Genomic DNA, 20,739 nt, shown 5'->3' with positions numbered 1-20,739 from the left:
TTCATAATTTACAACGGTGACTACACTTTTTTTAAGTACTTAATTGGCGCTTTTGGACGTGTCCCGAGGTCGTGGAAGGCACTAATCCTTTTTCTTCTTAATAAGGACAGTCTCAGGCCTGGTCCGATGCTTTTAGCCTGGCACCCTGCCAACATTTCACTGTCTGAAGCTTGCACGTAACGAGTGGCCACTTGGGCATGGTGCCAGAGAGCTGCCCATCCCTGGGGAACCAGACCCCAGCAAGAGTCCCCAGATTCAGGAGAGGAGCGGAGCAATTTGGGGGATTTTGTTTTTGTAAAGCACTAAGTTGTCATACTTTGCTCTTGATGTTACTCCAGTTCTCCATTCCAGGTGTAAACAGGAACATGCCAAACCAGCGGATGTTCCCACTGAGCTCTGTACTGACGCTATTGTCACGCCTTTCCGCTACGTTAAAATCTGGGATGAGCTTAAAGCATTTGTGCCAGGTACGTGATCAGCCTGTCTCCTGCATGCAGGCGGTGAGCTGTAACTGAATTTGTTACATAGTGGTTATAGTGAGCTGTGGCTAAGTGGGTAGCACACTCGTCTCTGAGTCAAAGTACGTGGGTTCAAGTCCCACTCCGGAGACTTGAGCACAAGATCTAGGCTGACTCTCCCCAGTGCAGTGCTGAGGGAGCGCTGCACTGTCGGAGGTGCCATCTTTAAGATAAGACATTAAACCGAGGGCCCGTCTGCTTTCTCGGGTGGACGTAGAAGGCCCCGTGGCACTCTTGTGAAGACGAGCAAGGGAGTTCTCCCTGGTGTCTGGGCCAATATTTATCCCTCAACCAACTGAAAAGCAGAATATCTGTTCATGATCACATTACTGTTTGTGGGAACTTGCTGTACAAAAATTGGTGGCTGCATTACCCAGTGTCGCACGCACTGACTGAGCTTTGTAGTAATGGACTGAGTGTGTCTAGTAACTGAGGGTGTGTCTCCCAGTACTGCACACACACAGTGAGTGAGCTCTGCAGTAATGGACTGAGGGTGTGTCTCCCAGTACTGCGCACGCACTGACTGAGCTCTGTAGTAATGGACTGAGTGTGTCTAGTAACTGAGGGTGTGTCTCCCAGTACTGCACACACACAGTGAGCGAGCTTTGCAGTAAGGGAAAGTGAGTGTGTCTAGTAACTGAGGGTGTGTCTCCCAGTACTGCGCGCACACAGTGAGCAAGCTCTGCAGTAATGGACTGTGAGTGTGTCTAGTAACTGAGGGTGTGTCTCCCAGTACTGCGCACACACAGTGAGCGAGCTCTGCAGTAAGGGAAAGTGAGTATCTCTACTAATTGAGGATCTGTGTCTTCCAGTTGAGGAGTTTCTGAAGCTGGACCCCAAGACAGCGCACCCACGGCTCGTCCTGTCCGAGGACCTCACCAGCGTGATTGACGGCGACAAACGTCGGGAGAACTCGCTCGTGCCCCATCGCTTCAACCATTGGCTCTGCGTCCTGGCCAGCAGCGGCTTCCTGTCGGGGCAGCACTACTGGGACGTGGAGCTGGGCAGCAACAACGCCTGCGTCATCGGGGTAACCAGTGCCTCCGCCGACCGCCTGACAACCAAACAGCTGACGCCGCAGGACGGGTACTGGGTGCTGGAGCTGCAGAATGGGAATCTGGTCAACGTCAACGCGCCCGGCACCCAGACCCTCCAACTCCGCCACAAGCCCCAGGTCATCCGCGTCTACCTGAACTACGAAGAGGGGCGGCTGTCCTTCTACGACACCGACAACCTATGTTGTATCTACACCTTGCAGGCAAAGTTCACGGAGAAGCTATATCCCCTCTTCAACCCTCACAACAAGAAGGAAGGCAAATCAGTGCCACTGAGGCTGTGTAATCGGATAGGATGCCAAGATTAATTTGCAGGGAAGGGTGGGGTGGCGGGGGAAACTTGTGATGGTTCTTCTTAAAGGGAAAGTCCCTTCTGTTGAATTGTAACATTACCCTCCGGCAGATTAATGAACCCCAATCAGTAGTTTTTCTGATGTACTGGCCGGGAATTTTCACTTCGGTGCTTCTGGTCCCTGTCAGGATCTCGGGCTGATCAAATCTGCACCGTCACTCTGTTATCTTCCTATCACTAAATTTAAAGGTTGTAATATCGCAGGTTGGGGGGTGGGTGTGAGGGAGAGGAGGGGGTGCGGAATTTCCCCGTGTGCGCACCAGGCACACGGAGGCGGGAAATCCCGGCCACTACGTAGAGCAGTAGTTTATAAAATTAGTTCCCTGCAGCTGTGGGGGTTGAGGGATCCAAAAAAAAATAACAGCACAGGCTCTGGGTTCCTCTGTGCGCCTGTTGTCTAGCGTTGGCCCCATGCTTCTGTGCCAGCGCCAGCAAGAGGTTTTCGCGGGTGAGCGCACTGGTGTAGCAATCGCCCCCCACCTCTTGTGATGCCACGAGTGGAATTGGTGAGCCGTGACAGTGTCGGAATTCTCTGAGCACTGGCAGCAATGCAGATTTTACTTTCTGACCTCATGGACCCCAGACTGAAAACCACCACTGTACACAATTGGAGGGAGGGGGGACTTTTCTGAGGCCACGTGTCACCGGCGGAGCAGGGCCTTCTACGCAGCCCCTGATTTTCCACCTGCTGACATTGATTATGGGGAAAAACGCAAGCGATGTATCCGTGACCTCTCCGATAAACCGTCCGCAAAGTTCTGGCGGTGGCAGGGGCCTCAGGGCAGGTCAACCCCGCCCCCGGCCACCAGCTCCCATGTGTCCTTCCCCCAAGCTCCATCTAACCTGAATCTTTAAAGCGTTAACACAGTAACAGAAGAGGAGATTTGCTAGAATGGAGTTTCCTTGATGTATGAAGCGAAGTATACTGCGGGCAGCAATAGAGGGCGCCCTGAGCTCACTTTTTAAGTAAATGGAAGGACCTTGAGTTAATCAGCTGAAAAATGCACACTCCCAAACTGGACTTCAGTGATGGTGGATGCAGGAGCCAAGTACAATTGGGTTGACGACAATGTGAAGACATAATAATTAATAATCTAATTATGTTTAGATCAGTTTTGCATTAGTTCTCCTCCTGTCCACTCCTGCAGAAAGCACTTTTTTCAAAGGCAACCCTTGGGTGAAAATAAGCACTAGACAAATAGGAGGGATTTACAGGGTGGTGTGCATTAGCTTAAACCTTTTTACCTCTGGGTCCTGCGTTTTAAACGAGGGCAAGCTGATGGGATGAAGGCTTTTTCTGCCCATTTGCCAGATGCTTTGTGAAGTGCATCTGGCAGACCTGATTGGCCAATCTGTAGGTAATGGGCCTACATCACTCCGCTGAGGCCTGCAGGCCACAGGATGACTGGTGTGGGTAATGGGGAGGGGAGGGGGAGTGGTGATTGAAGAGTGACCCCCTGGTGGTGCTTTACTGAGATTTGAGGTGAAGTGCATTGTCGAGGCAGAGTGGAGGGAGCTTTAACCCTGTAAATAATTGTTTTATACTTGAAATGGGGGGAGTACCTGAAATGGGGAGAGTGCTCCATTCCCCAATATTAATATCCCTTGCCTTTATCCAGACGGGAGAAAATAATTAGCAAAAGCTTTTTATGTCCCTACATAGTCAGTGCATTCGCTGGAAGTCTGAATGTGCCTTGATGACATTAGAGTCAGGAGATCAGAAGTCACTGCACAGACGGAGTCTTTGATGGTTCACTATCTACAGGTTGGTTCCAAACACTGGAGTTTGTGGGAGGTGGGTGGAGAATATTGAATGTAAGTAAGAAATTTAAAGTTATTGAAGTTTTGGTCAGCACTGGAAATTTGATCAAACATGTTGCTATTCAGAATGGTGATTTAATACATAAATCCATCTCGAGTTCGCTGCTTGTGTGTTAATACTTCTGTTACCGCTGGTGGTTAAGTAGAAGAAATAGTCATTCTGTTTCCACAGATGCATCAGAAGGAGAAAACTTCAACTGATGCTTGTTGTCCTGTTGAATAATTAACTTATTTTAAGCTCAATACCCATTGCAGTATTATAAGCAGCCAGTTTCAAAGCGAAATAGAGAAAGACTTGCATTTATAGAGCGCCTTTCACAACCTCAGGACGTCCCAAAATGCTTTACAGACATTGAAGTACATTCAAAGCCAGCCCTCCGACAGAGCTCTTTCTTCCTCGTACTCTCTTCTAACCCAGTTACGATTTTCTTCCTTGTGGAATTGTTCTGTTTTCTCCCCCCTTTCCTGAGTTATTCCCTCCACCAGGTATCTTCCTGAATAAAGCTTCCAGTCTCTTTATATAACCAAACCCGAAGAGATGCCTCAGTAAGTCGCAGGATGACTCTCCCACTTATTTATAATCCTCATCTACCCCCAAACTTCCCGGAAGGGACATCCCCATGGCAGTGTGGTTAGGATTGGGGCTCGCCAGTGGGTGCAGCCAACCTGTGCTGTGCCACAACACTACCGCCTCTGTGTGCAGGTAGTTACATTAGGTGGTATGAGCGAGACGCTACATTAACTTGAGTCTCAAGTGCAAAACAGTCAGAAACAATTCGGTATCTCCCTAGTTTTCGTAAAGCAGCTGTAATGTTGGGAGTTAATGGGTAGACTTGGGGTCCTGAATTGACCCGTTCTGCCTGAAAGCTGCTCAGCTGTCCGAGCACAGCCACTTCTGGACGTGTGAGAATTTGTGCTGCAAACTTTGCAAAGCGGTTTTCATGGTTGTTTTTTCCTGCGTTATGAAAATATTGATTGTAGAGACGGATGCGAAATGGCGCAAGGTGTCGTATCACAGAAGGATAGCATTGACCCAGCCGTGGACTGGGTAAAGACGTGGTGGAGGCAGCTACATGCCCCTTTTAAAGCAGCTTTCATTGCGATTGGTGGACTGCCAATCGTAGGTTTAGAATTGTGTGGCGCGAACCTACATCCGCAAGACTGAGGAGAGGAATATTTTTGATTGATAACACTACTGTGAAGCACTTTTGGACATTTTACTCCCTTAAAGGCACTTCATAAATGCAAGTTATTCAGCAGACACGCCAGACAGATACTGGGTCAGGCAAACTGAGGCAGCTGGTTAAAGACACTTTTTAACAATGGTGCGAGGAGGAAGTTTCAACGTACTCTGAACAGATGTACAGTCCCACCTGATATTGTAATAAACTCTCGATGAATGTCCGTTCCTTGTAGTTTTGAAGGGTTTCTTTGTAATGTTAAATAAAGTTTTCCTATCGAATGTAATTTATATTTCCCTCTGCGTCCGTTCATGTTTGTATTATGGCTGCCACTCCGAACCCCCCCCCCCACTTTGCTCCCACTTTTCCTTTTCAGCCGTCTCTGCTTTCTCTTCATCCCATCTGGCCATACAGTGCCCGAAGGGGAGAACCTTTTGACATACTGGCACTGACAGAATTATGATATGGTGGTGGACCTATGAAGGCTTTTGATAGAGTAAATAAGGAGACACTTTTGCGAGTAAATAAAGAGAGCGAGAGACTGGGGGGGAAGAGAGAGAGCAAGAGACGGGGGAAGAGAGAGCGAGAGACTGGGGGGAAGAGAGAGCGAGAGACGGGGGAAGAGAGAGCGAGAGACGGGGGAAGAGAGAGCGAGAGACGGGGGAAGAGAGAGCGAGAGACGGGGGAAGAGAGAGCGAGAGACGGGGGAAGAGAGAGCGAGAGACGGGGGAAGAGAGCGAGAGACTGGGAGGAAGAGGGAGCGAGAGACTGGGAGGAAGAGAGAGCGAGAGACGGAGGAAGAGAGAGCGAGAGACGGGGGAAGAGAGCGAGAGACGGGGGAAGAGCGAGCGAGAGACTGGGTGGAAGAGAGAGCGAGAGACTGAGGGGAAGAGAGCGAGAGACTGGGGGGAAGAGAGCGAGAGACGGGGGAAGAGAGAGCGAGAGACTGGGAGGAAGAGAGCGAGAGACTGGGAGGAAGAGAGAGCGAGAGACTGGGGGGAAGAGAGAGCGAGAGACTGGGGGGAAGAGAGAGCGAGAGACTGGGGGGAAGAGAGAGCGAGAGACGGGGGAAGAGAGAGCGAGAGACGGGGGAAGAGAGAGCGAGAGACGGGGGAAGAGAGAGCGAGAGACGGGGGAAGAGAGAGCGAGAGATGGGGGAAGAGAGAGCGAGAGACGGGGAAGAGAGCGAGAGACGGGGGAAGAGAGAGCGAGAGACGGGGGAAGAGAGAGCGAGAGACTGGGGGGAAGAGAGAGCGAGAGACTGAGGGGAAGAGAGAGCGAGAGACTGGGGGGAAGAGAGCGAGAGACGGGGGAAGAGAGAGCGAGAGACTGGGAGGAAGAGAGCGAGAGACTGGGAGGAAGAGAGAGCGAGAGACTGGGGGGAAGAGAGAGCGAGAGACTGGGGGGAAGAGAGAGCGACGGAGGGAGGGGAGGAGAAAGGGGGAGGGTGAGGGAGGGGAGAGAGACAGAGGGTGAGTGGTCGCTCCCGAGCCTCGCGCTCTCCCGCGCTCGCGCCCTCCCGAGCCCCGCCCCCCACCCGAACCAGCTTCAAGACCAGAGAGAGAGACGCTGCTGCGCAACCTACCGCGTGAGGCCCGGTCGGACTCAAGTCGAGCCCCGGGCGGAAGTTGACGCGCGCGCTTACTCCCGCCCCGCCCGCCTTTACTAAGATGGCGGCGGTGGCGACGCTCGGCTCAGGCCCGCCCCCTCCAGCCTTCACAAAGATGGCGGCGATTGCGGGCCTTTTGTTGATCGCGACGGTAGGTGCCTAGCTTGGGTGTGGTTGGGCAACAGAGGCCCAGGCTTCGAGGCCTGGAAAAACGGTGAAAGGTAGGAAAATTATAGAGGTTAGAGAAAAGATTTACAAATTAATTACCTTTTTTTAAAAACAATTTGTGTTTTAAAAGCAACTTATTTTTTTGCTTGAAATGTAGATTTGAAAAGAAACACGCAGAAAGTGGGAAAAAGAAATGAAGAGTTTGGAATTAAGATGGCGGCCACTCACCTCATTTCAGAATGATAAGGCCCGCCCGCGCACACACCGATTGGTCAACCGTCAGGTCACTAAACTGTAGGATTGGTCAATCATCACGTCATTCAACTCTAGGATGGCCCGCCCGCGCACAATGAACCCGCCCGCACTCGATGCTAATGAGCGGAATTTTTAACGTTTTTTGGATATCGGCACAATTTTTGTCAGACCAAAAAGTAAATATGCCTACAAGAGTCCCCTAATGATGAGCTTTCTTTTGATATAACATATATGTAGGTACGCTCTATAACTTTTGATTATATAGCCAGAGAGACATATAAAGAGAAACAGCTACTGTGTTAACCAGTGAGCAGGGTGAGCGGTTCAGCATTTTTCCCAGTTAGATTATTACATGGACTAAAGATGGGATAGAGTTTCTCGGTGAAAGTATCAGTGAACGTGTGCAGGTGAGACATGTCTTCAGCATTGTAAAATGACACCTGTCCTGCCTCAAAGTCCAGGTAAACCCCTAGCTTCCAAGGCTTCATTTCAACAGGAATGATGGTATGTTTAATGGTTGATGCTCTGTAATCATTCTCATTAAATAAACCTATGACCCAGTATCCATTTGAAGGTATAGTTAGGATGTCTTCCTTCCTGTTGACAGACTCGCCACAGACACCTATAACCCACTGAGACTTGTTTCCAAGACCCACCTCCCAGTAGTGTCTCCCTGATGTGAAACTCAGTGAGCTCAAAACATACAAGTATTCATCAAATTTTTCCGGTGGCTCAGGAAGATCTTGCTCCTCGTCTTGCTCTTCATTGCCGTGCTTCACACTCGTCAGATCCTGGGACAAGATGAGTTGTTGGTTTACGGTCACTGAGTCCAGTGTTAGAGATGCGGGGACTGAAACAAAACATGAATGGGAAGCTATTACTATAAGAAAACAAGGAATGAATCACGAGAGGTGTACAGACAGTGTTGGGCCATCACCACTTTCCTCAGCCCAGGAACTGTGCAGCCCCAGGGACCGGGCGTCTGAAGAGATTTCTCACCTTTGAACTCTCACCGTTCCCTCAGCCCTATATACACAGTGCAGATTTTCATCAATCTGTTTAAAATAAAGATCTTGCTGCAGGACAAGGCCTCATTGACCATAAGAACATAAAAAATAGGAGCAGGAGTAGGCCATTCGAGCCTGCTCCGCCATTCAATGAGATCATGGTTGATCTTCTGCCTCAACTCCATTCACCGGCCCTATCGCCATATCCCTTGATGCCTTTACTAGTCAGAAATTTATCGACTTCTGTTTTGAATATACCCAATGATTGAGCCTCCACAGCCCTCTGGGGTAGAGAATTCCAAAGATTCACCACCCTCTGTGTGAAGAAATTTCTTCTCATCTCAGTCCTGAATGGCCCATCCTTTATCTTGAGGCTGTGGCCCCTGGTTCTAGACTCCCCAGCCAAGAAAAACATTCTCCAAGCATCCATCCTATCAAGCCCTGTAATAATTTTGTATGCTTCAATGAGATCCCCTCTCATTCTTCTGAATTCAAGAGAATACAGGCCTAGTTTACTCAATCTCTTCTCGTACGACAGTCCCGCCATCCCAGGAATCAATCTCGTGAACCTTCGTTGCACTCCCTCTATGGCAAGTATATCCTTCCTTAGGTAAGGAGACCAAAATTGTACACAGTACTCTAGGTGTGGTCTCACCAAGGCCCTATATAATTGGAATAAGACTTCTTTACTCCTGTACTCAAATCCTCTTGTAATGAAGGCCAGCATACCATTTGCCTTCCTAATGGCTTGCTGCACCTGCACATTCACTTTCAGTGACTCATGTACAAGGTCACCCAGGTCCCTTTGAGCATCTGCATTCCCCAATCTTTCACCATTTAGGAAATACTCTGCCTTTCTGTTTTTTCTACCAAAGTGGATAACTTCACATTTATCCACATTATATTCCATCTGCCATGTTCTCGCCCACTCACTGAGCCTGTCGAGATCCCCTTGAAGTTTCTTCGCAACTGACACTGCCACCTAGCTTTGTATCATCAGCAAATTTGGAACTGTTACATTTAGTCCCCTCATCCAAATCATTGATATAGATTGTGAATAGCTGGGGCCTAAGCACCGATCCTTGCGGTACCCCATTAGTCACAGCCTGCCATCATGAAAAAGACATAGAAACATAGAAGAATAGGAGCAGGAGTAGGCCATTCAACCCCTCGAGCCTGCTCTGCCATTTAATGAGATCATGGCTGATCATCCAAATTCAGTACCCTGTCGCTGCTTTCTCCCCATATCCCTTGATCTGTATAGCCTCAAGAAATATATCCAACTCCTTCTTGAATATATTTAATGAATTGGCCTCAACTGCCCTGTGTGGCAGAGAATTCCACAGGTTCACCACTCTCTGGGTGAAGAAATTCCTCCTCATCTCAGTCCTAAATGGCTTACCCCTTATCCTTAGACTGTGACCCCTGGTTCTGGACTTCCCTGCCATCGGGAACATTCTTCCTGCATCTACTCTGTCTAGTCCTGTTAGAATTTTATAAGTTTCAATGAGATCCCCTCTCATTCTTCTAAACTCTAGCGAATATAAGCCTAATCGACCCAATCTCTCCTCATACGTCATTCCTGCCATCCCAGGTATCAGTCTGGTGAATCGTCGCTGCACTCTCTCCATGGCAAGAACATCCTCAGATAAGGCGACCAAAACTGCACACAATACTCAAGGTGTGGTCTCACCAAAGCCTTGTACAATTGCAGCAAGACTTCCTTGCTCCTGTATTCAAATCCTCTCGCTATGAAGGCCAACATACCACTTGCCTTCTTAACCACCTGCTGCACCTGCATGCTTACCTTCAGCGACTAGTGCACAAGGACACCCAGGTCTCATTGCACTTCCCCTTTTCCCAATCTATTGGCGTTCCGATAATAATCTGCCTTCCTGTTTTTGCCACCGAAGTGGATAACCTCGCATTTATCCACATTATACTGCATTTGCCATGCTTCTGCCCAATCACCCAACCTGTCCAAATCATACTGGAGTTTCTCGGCATCCTCCTCACAGCACACACGCCCACCCAGCTTTGTGTCGTCTGCGAACTTGGAGATATTACATCTAGTTCCCTTGTCTAGATCATTAATATATATTGTGAATAGCTGGGGTCCTAGCACCGATCCCTGCGGTACCCCACTAGTCACTGCCTGCCACTCGGAAAAAGACCCGTTTATTCCAACTCTTTGCTTCCTGTCTGCCAACCAGTTCTCTATCCAAGACAGTACCTTACCCCCAATCCCATGTGCTTTAACTTTACATGCTAATCTCTTATGCGGGACCTTATTGAAAGCCTTCTGAAAGTCCAAATACACCACATCCACTGGTTCTCCCTTATCTATTCTACCAGTTACATCCTCAAAAAATTCCAGTAGATTAGTCAAGCACCTTTTGTAAATCCATGTTGACTTTGTCCGATCCTGTCATTGTTTTCCAAGTGCATTGCTATTACATCTTTTATAATGGACTCTAGCATTTTCCCCACTACCGATGTCAGGCTTACCAGTCTATAATTCCCCATTTTCTCTCTACCACCCTTCTGAAATAGTGGGGTTACATTAGCTATCCTCCAATCCATGGGAACTGTTCCAGAATCTATAGAGACCCGTTTATCCCTACTCTTTGTTTTCTGTCTGTTAACCAATTCTCAATCCATGCTAGTATATTACCGCCATTTCCATGTGCCCTAATTTTGTTCACCAACCTCTTGTGTGGAACCTTATTGAAGGCCTTCTGAATATCCAGATACACCACATCTACCGGTTCCCCTTTGTCTACTCCACTAGTTACATCCTCAAAGAACTCCAATAGATTTGTCAAACAGGATTTCCCTTTCATAAATCCATGTTGACTCTGCCCAATCTTAATATTAGTTTCTAAGTGCCCAGTTATTGCATCCTTTATAATAGATTCCAGCATTTTCCCAACTACTGATGTGAGGCTAACAGGTCTGTAGTTCCCTGTTTTCTCTCCCTCCTTTCTTAAATAGCAGGGTTACATTTGCTATCCTCCAATCTGCAGGAACCATTCCAGAATCTATAGAATTTTGGAAGGTGACAACCAATGCATCCACTATTGCAATGGCCACCTCCTTCAAAACCCTAGGATGTAGGTCATCTGGTCCTTGGGATTTATCGACTTTTAGTCCCATTAATTTTGCTCGTACTCTTTTATGACTAATAATTTCTTTAAATTCCTCATTCTCGTCACACCCTTGGTTTTCTCGTATTTCTGAGAGGTTTTTTGTGTCTTCCTCCTTGAAGACAGAAACAAAGTATTTATTTAATTTCTCAGCCATTTCCTCATTCCCCATTATAAAGTCTCCCATCTCTGACTGTAAAGGACCTACATTTACTTTCGCCAGTCTTTTCCTTTTCACATACCTATGGAAGCTTTTACAATCCGTTTTTATATTTTTCGCTAGTTTGTGCTCATATTCAGAAGCTGTAGGATCTCTGTCTCCCTCCCTGAGCCCAGCCTGCTGTATTCTGACACTTTTGGGGCACTGCTGCCGACCTTTCTAATGGCTGAATGGGACTGAAGAGGTGATAGTTCTATTTCCGTCTACACAGCAGCCAATGGGGAGCCTGGAAACATGGTCATTTATTCTGCGAACCACGGAGCGAAATCATTTATTCTGCGAACCACGGAGCTAAATCATCTCACTGGCCACTCCACCCACTCATGACCTGGGGCAAATTCAGCCCAAGAATTTACCACACCACTCTCGAAGGATGTACAAGATGGCACCCAGGCCTGTCTGGGGAGAGGCAAATGGCAAGTCATTTGAACTGGCCTCCCTCCTCGCTTGTACTAATTCACATTACAATTAAATAACAAGGGATAACTTCTAATTGTTAGCTGTGGTTCAGTTGCTGGTGCTAACGCTTCTTGAGTCAGAAGGTTGTACCCCTTCCCTACAAAGAGGGGCCGAATGTCTGTATGTGCACCTTAGACTGCAGCCTTTCCCGCCTGCAGCATAAGCTAGCTGGTCGGTGTCCAGCCGTGGCTCAGTGGGTAGCACTCTCTCCTCTGAGCCAGAAGTCCCACTCCAGAGACTTGAGCACATAAACCTAGGCTGACACTCCCAGTGCAGTGCTGAGGGAGTGCTGCACTGCCGGAGGTGCCGTCTTTCGGATGCATTAACAGTGCTTCTATTTGCTGGCTTGTCCTTCTAAATTTTGTGGGCCTTGTAATTTGGAAAAGGGTTATTCTTGGTGCTGTTGCCTCATCAGGATAAATCCAAAATCAGAACACAACGAACTGTTAGGGCTAGAATTTCCCAGGGCCGTGGAGGCGGGAATGGAGGCGTGTGGGGTGTTAAAATCGCGAAATCATGGGGCACAAACCCATCCCGCCTGCATGCCCGTTTCCCAGGAGGCGGGTACCTGACCTGTGCTGGGAGCCGCCTCCCCGAGGCGGGAAGGGGATTAGTGCCAATGAACTGCCTGTTAACAGGTAGATAACAGGCAGTTTTTAGCCTAACCCCTATTTTTATCCCTGAAGTGTGGGCTTCCCGACGGCTCCAAACCATGGCAAGTTAGCGAGGCGGACCGTCGGGCTGAAGGACTTGGAGGGTTCAAGATGTCCGGTGTTCAGGTGAGTGATGGGTGCATGAGTGCAGAGGTAATTGTGTTTGGTGTGTGTAAAGTGTTTAAATAAGTTTTACTTACCTTTACTTACCTTTACAGCCTTCCTTCCTTCAGGTCTCGGGAGTCCCTCATCTCACTGGCACAGAAAGCAGAATGGCCGCGAGCTGTCAAAAGTTGCAGCATTCTGCTTTCTGTTCTGGAGAGATCTCTAAATCAGCCTGAGAGGAAGGAATTCACTTAGAGTACAGATTGTCAGTGTTTGACAGCTTCAAGGAGCTGTCAAACACTGATATTTCATCTGTCAAAAGCTCTTGACAGATGAAATGTCAATCTGTGATGTCACCTGTTGCCGGGTGGCCCTTAATTGGCTTGCTGAGCCCACTGGGCGGGCTCAACAAGGTCAATCAAGGGAAAATCGAGTGGGTTGGCCACAACTCGATGGAGGCGGGACTACAACCCCAAAAGTGGGAGTCCCGCCTCCTACTCGCCTCCATTGATAAAATCCAGCCCTTAGTCTCAGCAACTTGAGATATAGGCAAATTAATGGGACTTAAACTTTATGTAGAGCTCCCAAAGGCTCTAATGTAGACACCTGTGCAACCCATCAAGACAGGAAACATGGATCACTGCTCAGTCTAACCCACTAATTTTGCTTCTATTCTGGCCTGATTCAGACATCTTCGGCCTGATTTTGTGGATTGTGTGGGAAATGGTCGGATTCCCCGAATGTGGGGTTCTGACCCACAAAAAAATGGGTCAGCCAGCTGCACACAATTTTCCCTCAAGTGGCCAATTAATTTCCAGCCTGTGGACAGCCTTGCTAATTGTCCATTTCTAGTCAGAAAGCCCCACAGTATGATGTCATCATTCGTGGTGCTTTCAAGGTTTACAGCAAGCATTGCTTCCTCTGTTGGCTTCCAAACGAACCATACAGGATGGCAGAGGAGCCCGCAGCAGCTGTGGCCAGTGCCAGACCCCAAGCTGCCTCCAAATTCGACGAAGCTTCACTGCAGGCATTATTGGATGGGGTTAGGGCCCACAGGGAGGTCCTCTTCCCTAGGTCAGGCAGGAAGAGGCCTCCCACTGAGACCAACGCTGCATGGATGCAGGTGTCAGCAGATGTCAACTCGAATGTGCATGTAACCTTGGCATCACATCTCTAACTCCTTCCTCTACTCCCCCACAGGACCATCCAGAGCCCCCGTCCTCACTGTGGAGGAGGAAGAGGCTGTGCAGCCAGACTCCTCAGAGGACGCTCCAACCTCCTGAGGACGCAGCGTCAGCAGAAGTAAGCGCACCCAGCACCAGTGCAGACACTCACACTTCGGGGGGACCTTTGGGACATAGAGTAGTGTTGTCACCTGGTGTTTCACAGCTCACAAGTGAACCTCAGCAGATTCTGGAGACAGGGACAGCAGTGGAGAGTCCTCGTCAGAGGGCGCAGGACTCTGCCAGCTCAGCTCAGCTGCACTGCATGTCGACCCTCTGCCTCTGGGTCCATCCGCAAGAGAAGAGGTGATGGATCTCCATGCACAGATGCAGGAGTCTCTGGCAGGTTTTGTCTCCAGGGTCGCTGCGAGTGTGGAGCGAATGGAGGAGTCCATAGCGACCATGAGCAGAGCCTTTGTGGAGTCATTGGCGCAGGAACGCATCACCATGGAAAGGTTGGCAACCTCCATGGAGGAGATAACTCGCCAGGGTACGGAAAACATGGTGAGTGCTCATAAGAGAATGACATCTCTTGAGGAGCGTTGGCCATCTATTGAACAGAGAAACCAGACCTTCATGGAAGTCCTTCTGAGTAGGACTGCCAGTGCAGATACGGGTCCCCATGGCCCCCTAAAGCGCAGCAAGATGCTCTCAACCCACTTCCAAGCGCTGGCCCCTTCTGGCCTGTGCAGCTTCAGGTGAGTGAGCAGCAGCCTGGTGCTCCTGGTGCTCATCCTGCTGTTCCTGGTTCTGCTGCTGCCGCCTCTGCTGCTGGAGATCCTCTAATGGCAAGAAGGGAAGGTGTAATGAAATCTGTTTGTCTTGCCTGTATTCGTTTTGCACTCATGTATATTACCCTCCCCCACACGGTGTATAGTTTCACTTCCTCTTCCGTGACTAACCTGGAAGGTTCCAGGTCTTGGCTCTTGGCTCCGCCCCTGACTTCTCTTACTTAAAGATCCCAGGATCTGTATGACTCATTCCTGTGAGCCAGTCAGTGTGCTGAGATGTTAGCTCTGATCTTAGTGATTAAAAGCCAACTTGTTAAAGTCTATAACTTCTAGTTTTGTGGTTATCGAAGGCACGTCAATTTTAATCACTAAAGAATACTAGGATGGATCGACTCCTAAAACCAGAGCGTCTGGACTTGGATCCACATTCTGCTGAAGCATCAAATCAATTTGGACACTGGCTCAAATGCTTCGAACTCTTCGCGAGGGCCTCATCTGCTAGCGAGGTAGATAAACTGAGTCTACTGACTACTCGTGTTAATCATTGGATTTATTCGTTCATCCGGGATGCCACCTCTTACACGGAGGCCATCACTATCCTGAAGGCCCAATACCAGAGGCCAGTAAACGAAGTGTACGCCAGACATCTGCTGGCTACACGCAGGCAGCGACCTGAGGAATCAATGGACGATTTCTTACAGGGCCTAAAGGACTTGGTCCGGGACTGTAACTGCAAGGCCATGACGGCCAACGTGTACTCTGACGAATTGGTCCGCGATTCCTTCATCACGGGCCTCAAATCGAATTATATCCGGCAGAGACTGCTGGAGAAGGAGGTCCTGGACTTAAAAAAGGCAGTGGCCACTGCGCGATCGCTGGACGTGGCCCAGAAAAACTCTGACTCTTATTCTTCCGGCCATGCGGCCCTCACCGCCTCGTGCGCGCCGAGCGGGCCGCCATCTTGGAATCAGCCATCTTCCCCATCCAGGTCTCAGACCAGCTCTACACCGCCGGAGTCCCCACACAGAAGTTCACCCAGGAGTCCTACTACAGCGGCAATGTCTCGAGGCCCGAAATGCTACTTCTGCGGCCAGGCCAAGCACCCCAGACAACGATGCCCAGCGAAGGACGCTACATGCTTCAAATGTAAGAAAAAGGGGCATTTTAGCAAAGTCTGCAGGGGGAATCCGATTTCCAACTCTGTCACCGCCTCGTGCGGGCCGCCATCTTGGGATCCGCCATCTTTTCCCGGCTCAACGGCCGCCCAGGGCCCAACAGTGGCTTCGATCACAGTGGATCAATCCAGGCCACACCCGTTGACAAAATCTATGATGGACATACAGGTAAACGGGAATTTAACGAAATGTTTAATTGACTATGGGAGTACCGAGAGTTTTATCCACCCTAGCCTGGTACGGCGGCACTCATTAATGGTAACCCCTACACGGAGCAGAATTGCTATGGCTGCTAAGCCCCACACTTCGGACATTTTGGGCTACTGTGTGGTAACACTGACTGTAAAAGGCACGGACTACAAGGATTTTAAACTCCTCGTGATGCCAGAACTCTGTGTTAATGTAATCTTGGGCCTGGACTTCCAGTGCCACCACGAAAGTGTCACGCTAGCATATGGCGGGTCCCAGCCGCCACTCACAGTCTGTGGCCTATCAACCTTAAAAATCAGCCCGCCCTCTTTATTCGCTAATCTCGCTCCGAACTGTAGGCCCATAGCGACCAAAAGTAGACGGTACAGTCTGGAAGACAGACACTTTATCAAGGCGGAAGTGGACAGACTCCTGCGGGAAGGCATTATTGAATGCAGTACCAGTCCGTGGCGTGCCCAAGTAGTCATAGTTAAAAATAGCGAAAAGAAACGGATGGTAATTGACTACAGCCAGACTGTTAATATTTATACCCAGCTGGACGCCTACCCTTTACCCCACATATCAGAAATGGTCAACCAGATTGCGCAATACCGAGTCTTCTCGACTATCGACCTCAAATCCGCGTATCACCAGCTCCCCATTAGAACGGAGGACCGCCCATACACCGCCTTTGAGGCAAACGGACGCCTCTACCATTTTCTCAGAGTGCCCTTCGGGGTAACAAATGGGGTCTCGGTCTTCCAACGTGAGATGGACCACATGGTTGACGAGAATAAACTACAAGCTACCTACCCCTATCTGGACAATGTCACTATCTGCGGGCACAACCAGCAAGACCACGATCTAAATCTTGCGAGATTTTTAAAAACTGTCCTAAAGCTGAATCTAACCTACAACGAAGACAAATGTGTCTTCAACACAACCCGTCTCTGTATCCTCGGCTGTGTGGTGGAAGATGGGGTAATTGGACCGGACCCTGACCGATTACGCCCCCTAAAGGAACTGCCCCTGCCACACAATCCGAAAGCTTTAAAAAGGTGCCTGGGATTTTTTTCGTATTATGCCCAATGGGTGCCCAATTACTCTGATAAGGCCCGACCCCTCATTAAGTCGATGTCCTTCCCACTATCAGCTGAAGCTCGGGAGGCTTTCACCAGTATCAAACAGGACATTGAAAGGGCTGCACTGTGTGCAGTGGACGAAAGCATTCCCTTTCAGGTCGAAAGCGATGCGTCAGACTTTGCCTTAGCTGCGGCCCTCAATCAGGCTGGGAGACCTGTGGCCTTCTTCTCCCGAATCCTTCAGGGACCTGAAATCAGGCACTCTTCTGTCGAGAAGGAGGCACAGGCTATAGTGGAGGCAGTGCGGCACTGGAGACACTACCTAGCCGGCAAACGTTTCACCCTGCTCACCGACCAGCGGGCGGTGGCTTTCATGTTTAATAACAAACAAAGGGGGAAAATCAAGAATGACAAAATACTCAGGTGGAAGATCGAACTATCCACGTTCGACTATGATATTATGTACAGGCCGGGAGCCCTTCATGAACCCCCAGACGCCCTATCGCGGGGAATGTGTGCCAGCATTCATACGGACAAATTACAGGGTCTCCACAACGACCTCTGTCACCCAGGGGTCACCCGACTATACCATTTTATAAAGTCCCGCAATCTGCCCCACTCCATCGAGGAGGTCAGGGCAATGACCAGAGCCTGCCGCACCTGTGCGGAATGCAAGCCTCGTTTCTACAGGCCTGACCGTGCACACCTTATCAAAGCCACACGGCCATTCGAGCGCCTAAGTCTGGACTTCAAGGGACCCCTTCCCTCTGCCGACCGTAACGTATACTTCCTCAATATCATCGATGAATATTCCCGCTTCCCCTTCACCATTCCCTGCCCAGACATGACCAGTGCCACGGTCATCAAGTGTCTCTGTAATCTATTCTGCATGTTTGGCATGCTGAACTACATACACAGCGATAGGGGGACGTCATTTATGAGTGACGAACTGCGCCAGTTCTTGCTCTCAAAGGGGATAGCCACTAGCAGAACCACTAGCTACAACCCCCGGGGTAATGGGCAAGTGGAAAGGGAGAATGCTACTGTTTGGAAGGCTGTCACGTTAGCCTTAAAGTCAAAAGGCCTTCCGACCTCCCGCTGGCAGGAAGTCCTCCCAGACGTGCTCCACTCCATAAGGTCTCTGTTATGTACAGCCACTAACGCTACCCCTCACGAAAAGATGTTCGTTTTCCCCCGGAAATCCACCTCGGGCATATCTCTACCCGCGTGGCTGACGTCTCCGGGGACAGTACTATTGCGGAAGCACGTGAGAGGCCATAAAATGGACCCCCTTGTGGAAAAGGTACAGCTCCTCCATGCAAACCCTCAGTACGCCTATATCGAATACTCTGACGGGCGAGAGGACACTGTTTCCATAAAAGACCTCGCTCCCTCGGGGAGCGGAGAGAACGATGAGAGACTACCCGAGGAAGACCTACACCAAAAAGAGACAGGACGCCCAGAGGTATCAATACCCAACTTTAACCTGGAGGACACTGCAGATAACCTGGAAGACACTGCGGAGGCCCGGACAGCGGAGGAAGCAGAATCCACTCCCCTAGAGGCACCCCAACCGGCTTTGCGCCGATCACTGAGAACTGCAAAACCTCCTGACAGACTCACTTATACCAACTTTTAAGAAACATCACCCCGATGGACTAAATCTAAAGAAGGGGTGAATGTAATGAAATCTGTTTGTCTTGCCTGTATTCGTTTTGCACTCATGTATATTACCCTCCCCCACACGGTGTATAGTTTCACTTCCTCTTCCCTGACTAATCTGGAAGGTTCCAGGTCTTGGCTCTTGGCACTGCCCCTGACTTCTCTTACTTAAAGATCCCAGGATCTGTATGACTCATTCCTGTGAGCCAGTCAGTGTGTTGAGATGTTAGCTCTGATCTTAGTGATTAAAAGCCAACTTGTTAAAGTCTATAACTTCTAGTTTTGTGGTTATTGAAGGCACATCAGAAGGAAAAAAAGGCATCCCATGCTTCTGGTAGATGCCTCCGCTGAGGAAGCGCTGAGTGACGGTGGCGAGAGGGGCTTCCCAGGAGATCACATTGGAGAAGTGTGTGAGGCTCCAACCTTCCACAGCTGTGCCTAAGCCTTGAAGAAGTAGCCCCAAGCCTGCAACAACAAGGTCCTTCAACATACAAATGCTCTCCGATTAAATCGCAGCTTTCCCGAATGACCTGCAGCTGAGAGCAAGCAAGCCGGCAAGCTTCACGCCAGGTTTCATCAGCGGGGTTCCCCGCAGGCGTGTTTAGCGTGGGGTACCCTTGAAAATTGCAAGGGCCCCTTAAAACATGCTAATAACTGGTGATTAGGGTCCCGACGGCCAGTCCCGCCAGCGGCGGGCGGGACTGATTCGGGTCGCAGAGAAACGGCGGTCCGAAAGTCGGACGGGGCGGGGAATCAGGCTGGGGGGGGGGTCGCGACCCCCTATTTCTGCGATTTTCGGCTCCCGCCCACCTGAAAACCCACCCGGCGGCTGGCAGAAAATCGGGGCCCTTGTCTTCATGTCAATAGGGTCTGTAGATAGTGCAGACCCAAGAACATTCACTGAGCAGAGTGAATCCTAATTTAGATATTTATTACTACACAAAGTGAGAGCTGTAGAATAACAGTCACTACACAAGGGAAAAGATCATGGAGTAGATTTTCAACTGGCTCTGTGGAATGGCTGGCCTTTATAGAAACCGCCCGATTATCATTTCCGTTGAATTCAATTGGAACATTTGTAAATCTAGCCCCCCCCACCCCCACCCTGCCAGTGACTGAGCAAAGGGGAGGGAAAGCAAGGAGAGGGGGACTGTTGCACTCTGACTCTTACCTGGTTCGATAATTCTCCTCATCCCCCTCCACACTCTGAAGAACTGGAAGGGCTCACCGAACAGGCCCATGGTCAGCTCGACTGCAACTTCCTCTGCTCTCTGGGGCTGGACATCACACCTGGGAAAAGAGACTGTGCGTGTGAGCGACAGCACCAAAAGCACAGGGCAAGCACACACAATGAGACGGCACGTACCTGGTGAGACGTTCTTTAATGTCCTAAACAGAGAGAGGAACAAAAAAAAAGAACAGGCGTCAATATTAAAACAGGTGTCATTCCCAAAGCAGGCAAACTTTTTTTTCCCATATTAATTACTACCTTGAGTATCTCTGCAGCCTCTCTCATCTGTAGTCGTGTCTGTATCTCTGACATTCTTCCCTCGATAGCCGACATTTCCTCCAGAATTGCTTTCACGTTCTCCTGCAATCTCTTTAATATGTTTTCTTCTTCTTCTCTCAGTCGGCTTCTCATGGCCTCTTCTTGCTCGTTCAGGAACTTGTGCATCTTCTCAAATTCTTCTGCGATTGTGTCTGTCAGCTGCTCTGCTCTTACCTGCAGCCAAGAAAATACCAGTCCTGCTGAATATTTGACAATCTGAAAGGAAGAGTTCCCTTCATGGCTAGACGAGTTGTTATGATCTGGAATTCACTGCCTGAAAGGGTGGTGGAAGCAGATTCAATGGCTAAATAAGGAGGAACTGTTTCCACTGGCAGGAGGGTTGGTAACCAGAGGACGCAGATTTACGATAATTGGCGAAAGAACCGGAGGGGACATGAGGAGACATTTTTTTCATGCAGCGTGGTGTTATGATCAGGAATGCGCTGCCTGAAAGGGTGGTGGAAGCAGATTCAATAGTAACTTCCAAATGGGTATTGTACATATACAGTACTTGAAAAGGAAAAAAAAATGCAGCACTCTGGGGAAAGAGCAGGGGACTGGGGCTAATTGGAGAGCTCT

General features: G+C 49.5%; 2 protein-coding genes across 2 annotated transcripts in view; one reads left to right on the top strand and one right to left on the bottom strand.

Moving 5' to 3' along the window:
- LOC147095831 (zinc-binding protein A33-like) overlaps positions 1-5,223 on the top strand; it is a 32,033-nt gene extending 26,810 nt beyond the window's left edge. The window contains exons 6-7 of the mRNA XM_085974833.1: positions 352-467; positions 1,331-5,223. Of these exons, the coding sequence (XP_085830959.1) occupies positions 352-467; positions 1,331-1,881 (667 nt within the window). The 3' untranslated portion in view covers positions 1,882-5,223. The remainder of the gene's footprint in view (positions 1-351; positions 468-1,330) is intronic.
- A 2,035-nt stretch (positions 5,224-7,258) lies between these two features.
- Positions 7,259-20,739, bottom strand: part of LOC147095827 (E3 ubiquitin-protein ligase TRIM39-like) — a 141,944-nt gene continuing 128,463 nt past the window's right edge. The window contains exons 5-8 of the mRNA XM_085974834.1: positions 20,101-20,334; positions 19,978-20,000; positions 19,783-19,901; positions 7,259-7,809 (exon numbers count right to left, since the gene is read on the bottom strand). Coding sequence (XP_085830960.1) covers positions 7,259-7,809; positions 19,783-19,901; positions 19,978-20,000; positions 20,101-20,334 — 927 coding nt within the window. The remainder of the gene's footprint in view (positions 7,810-19,782; positions 19,902-19,977; positions 20,001-20,100; positions 20,335-20,739) is intronic.

This window comes from Somniosus microcephalus, unplaced genomic scaffold, assembly GCF_052327205.1.
Source record: "Somniosus microcephalus isolate GS21.2 unplaced genomic scaffold, FLI_Smic_1.0 unresolved_chr1, whole genome shotgun sequence".
In the NCBI taxonomy this organism is placed as follows: domain Eukaryota; kingdom Metazoa; phylum Chordata; class Chondrichthyes; order Squaliformes; family Somniosidae; genus Somniosus; species Somniosus microcephalus.
The sequence above is the reverse complement of the archived record's forward strand: the minus strand, read 5'-3'. Positions and strand labels throughout refer to the sequence as shown.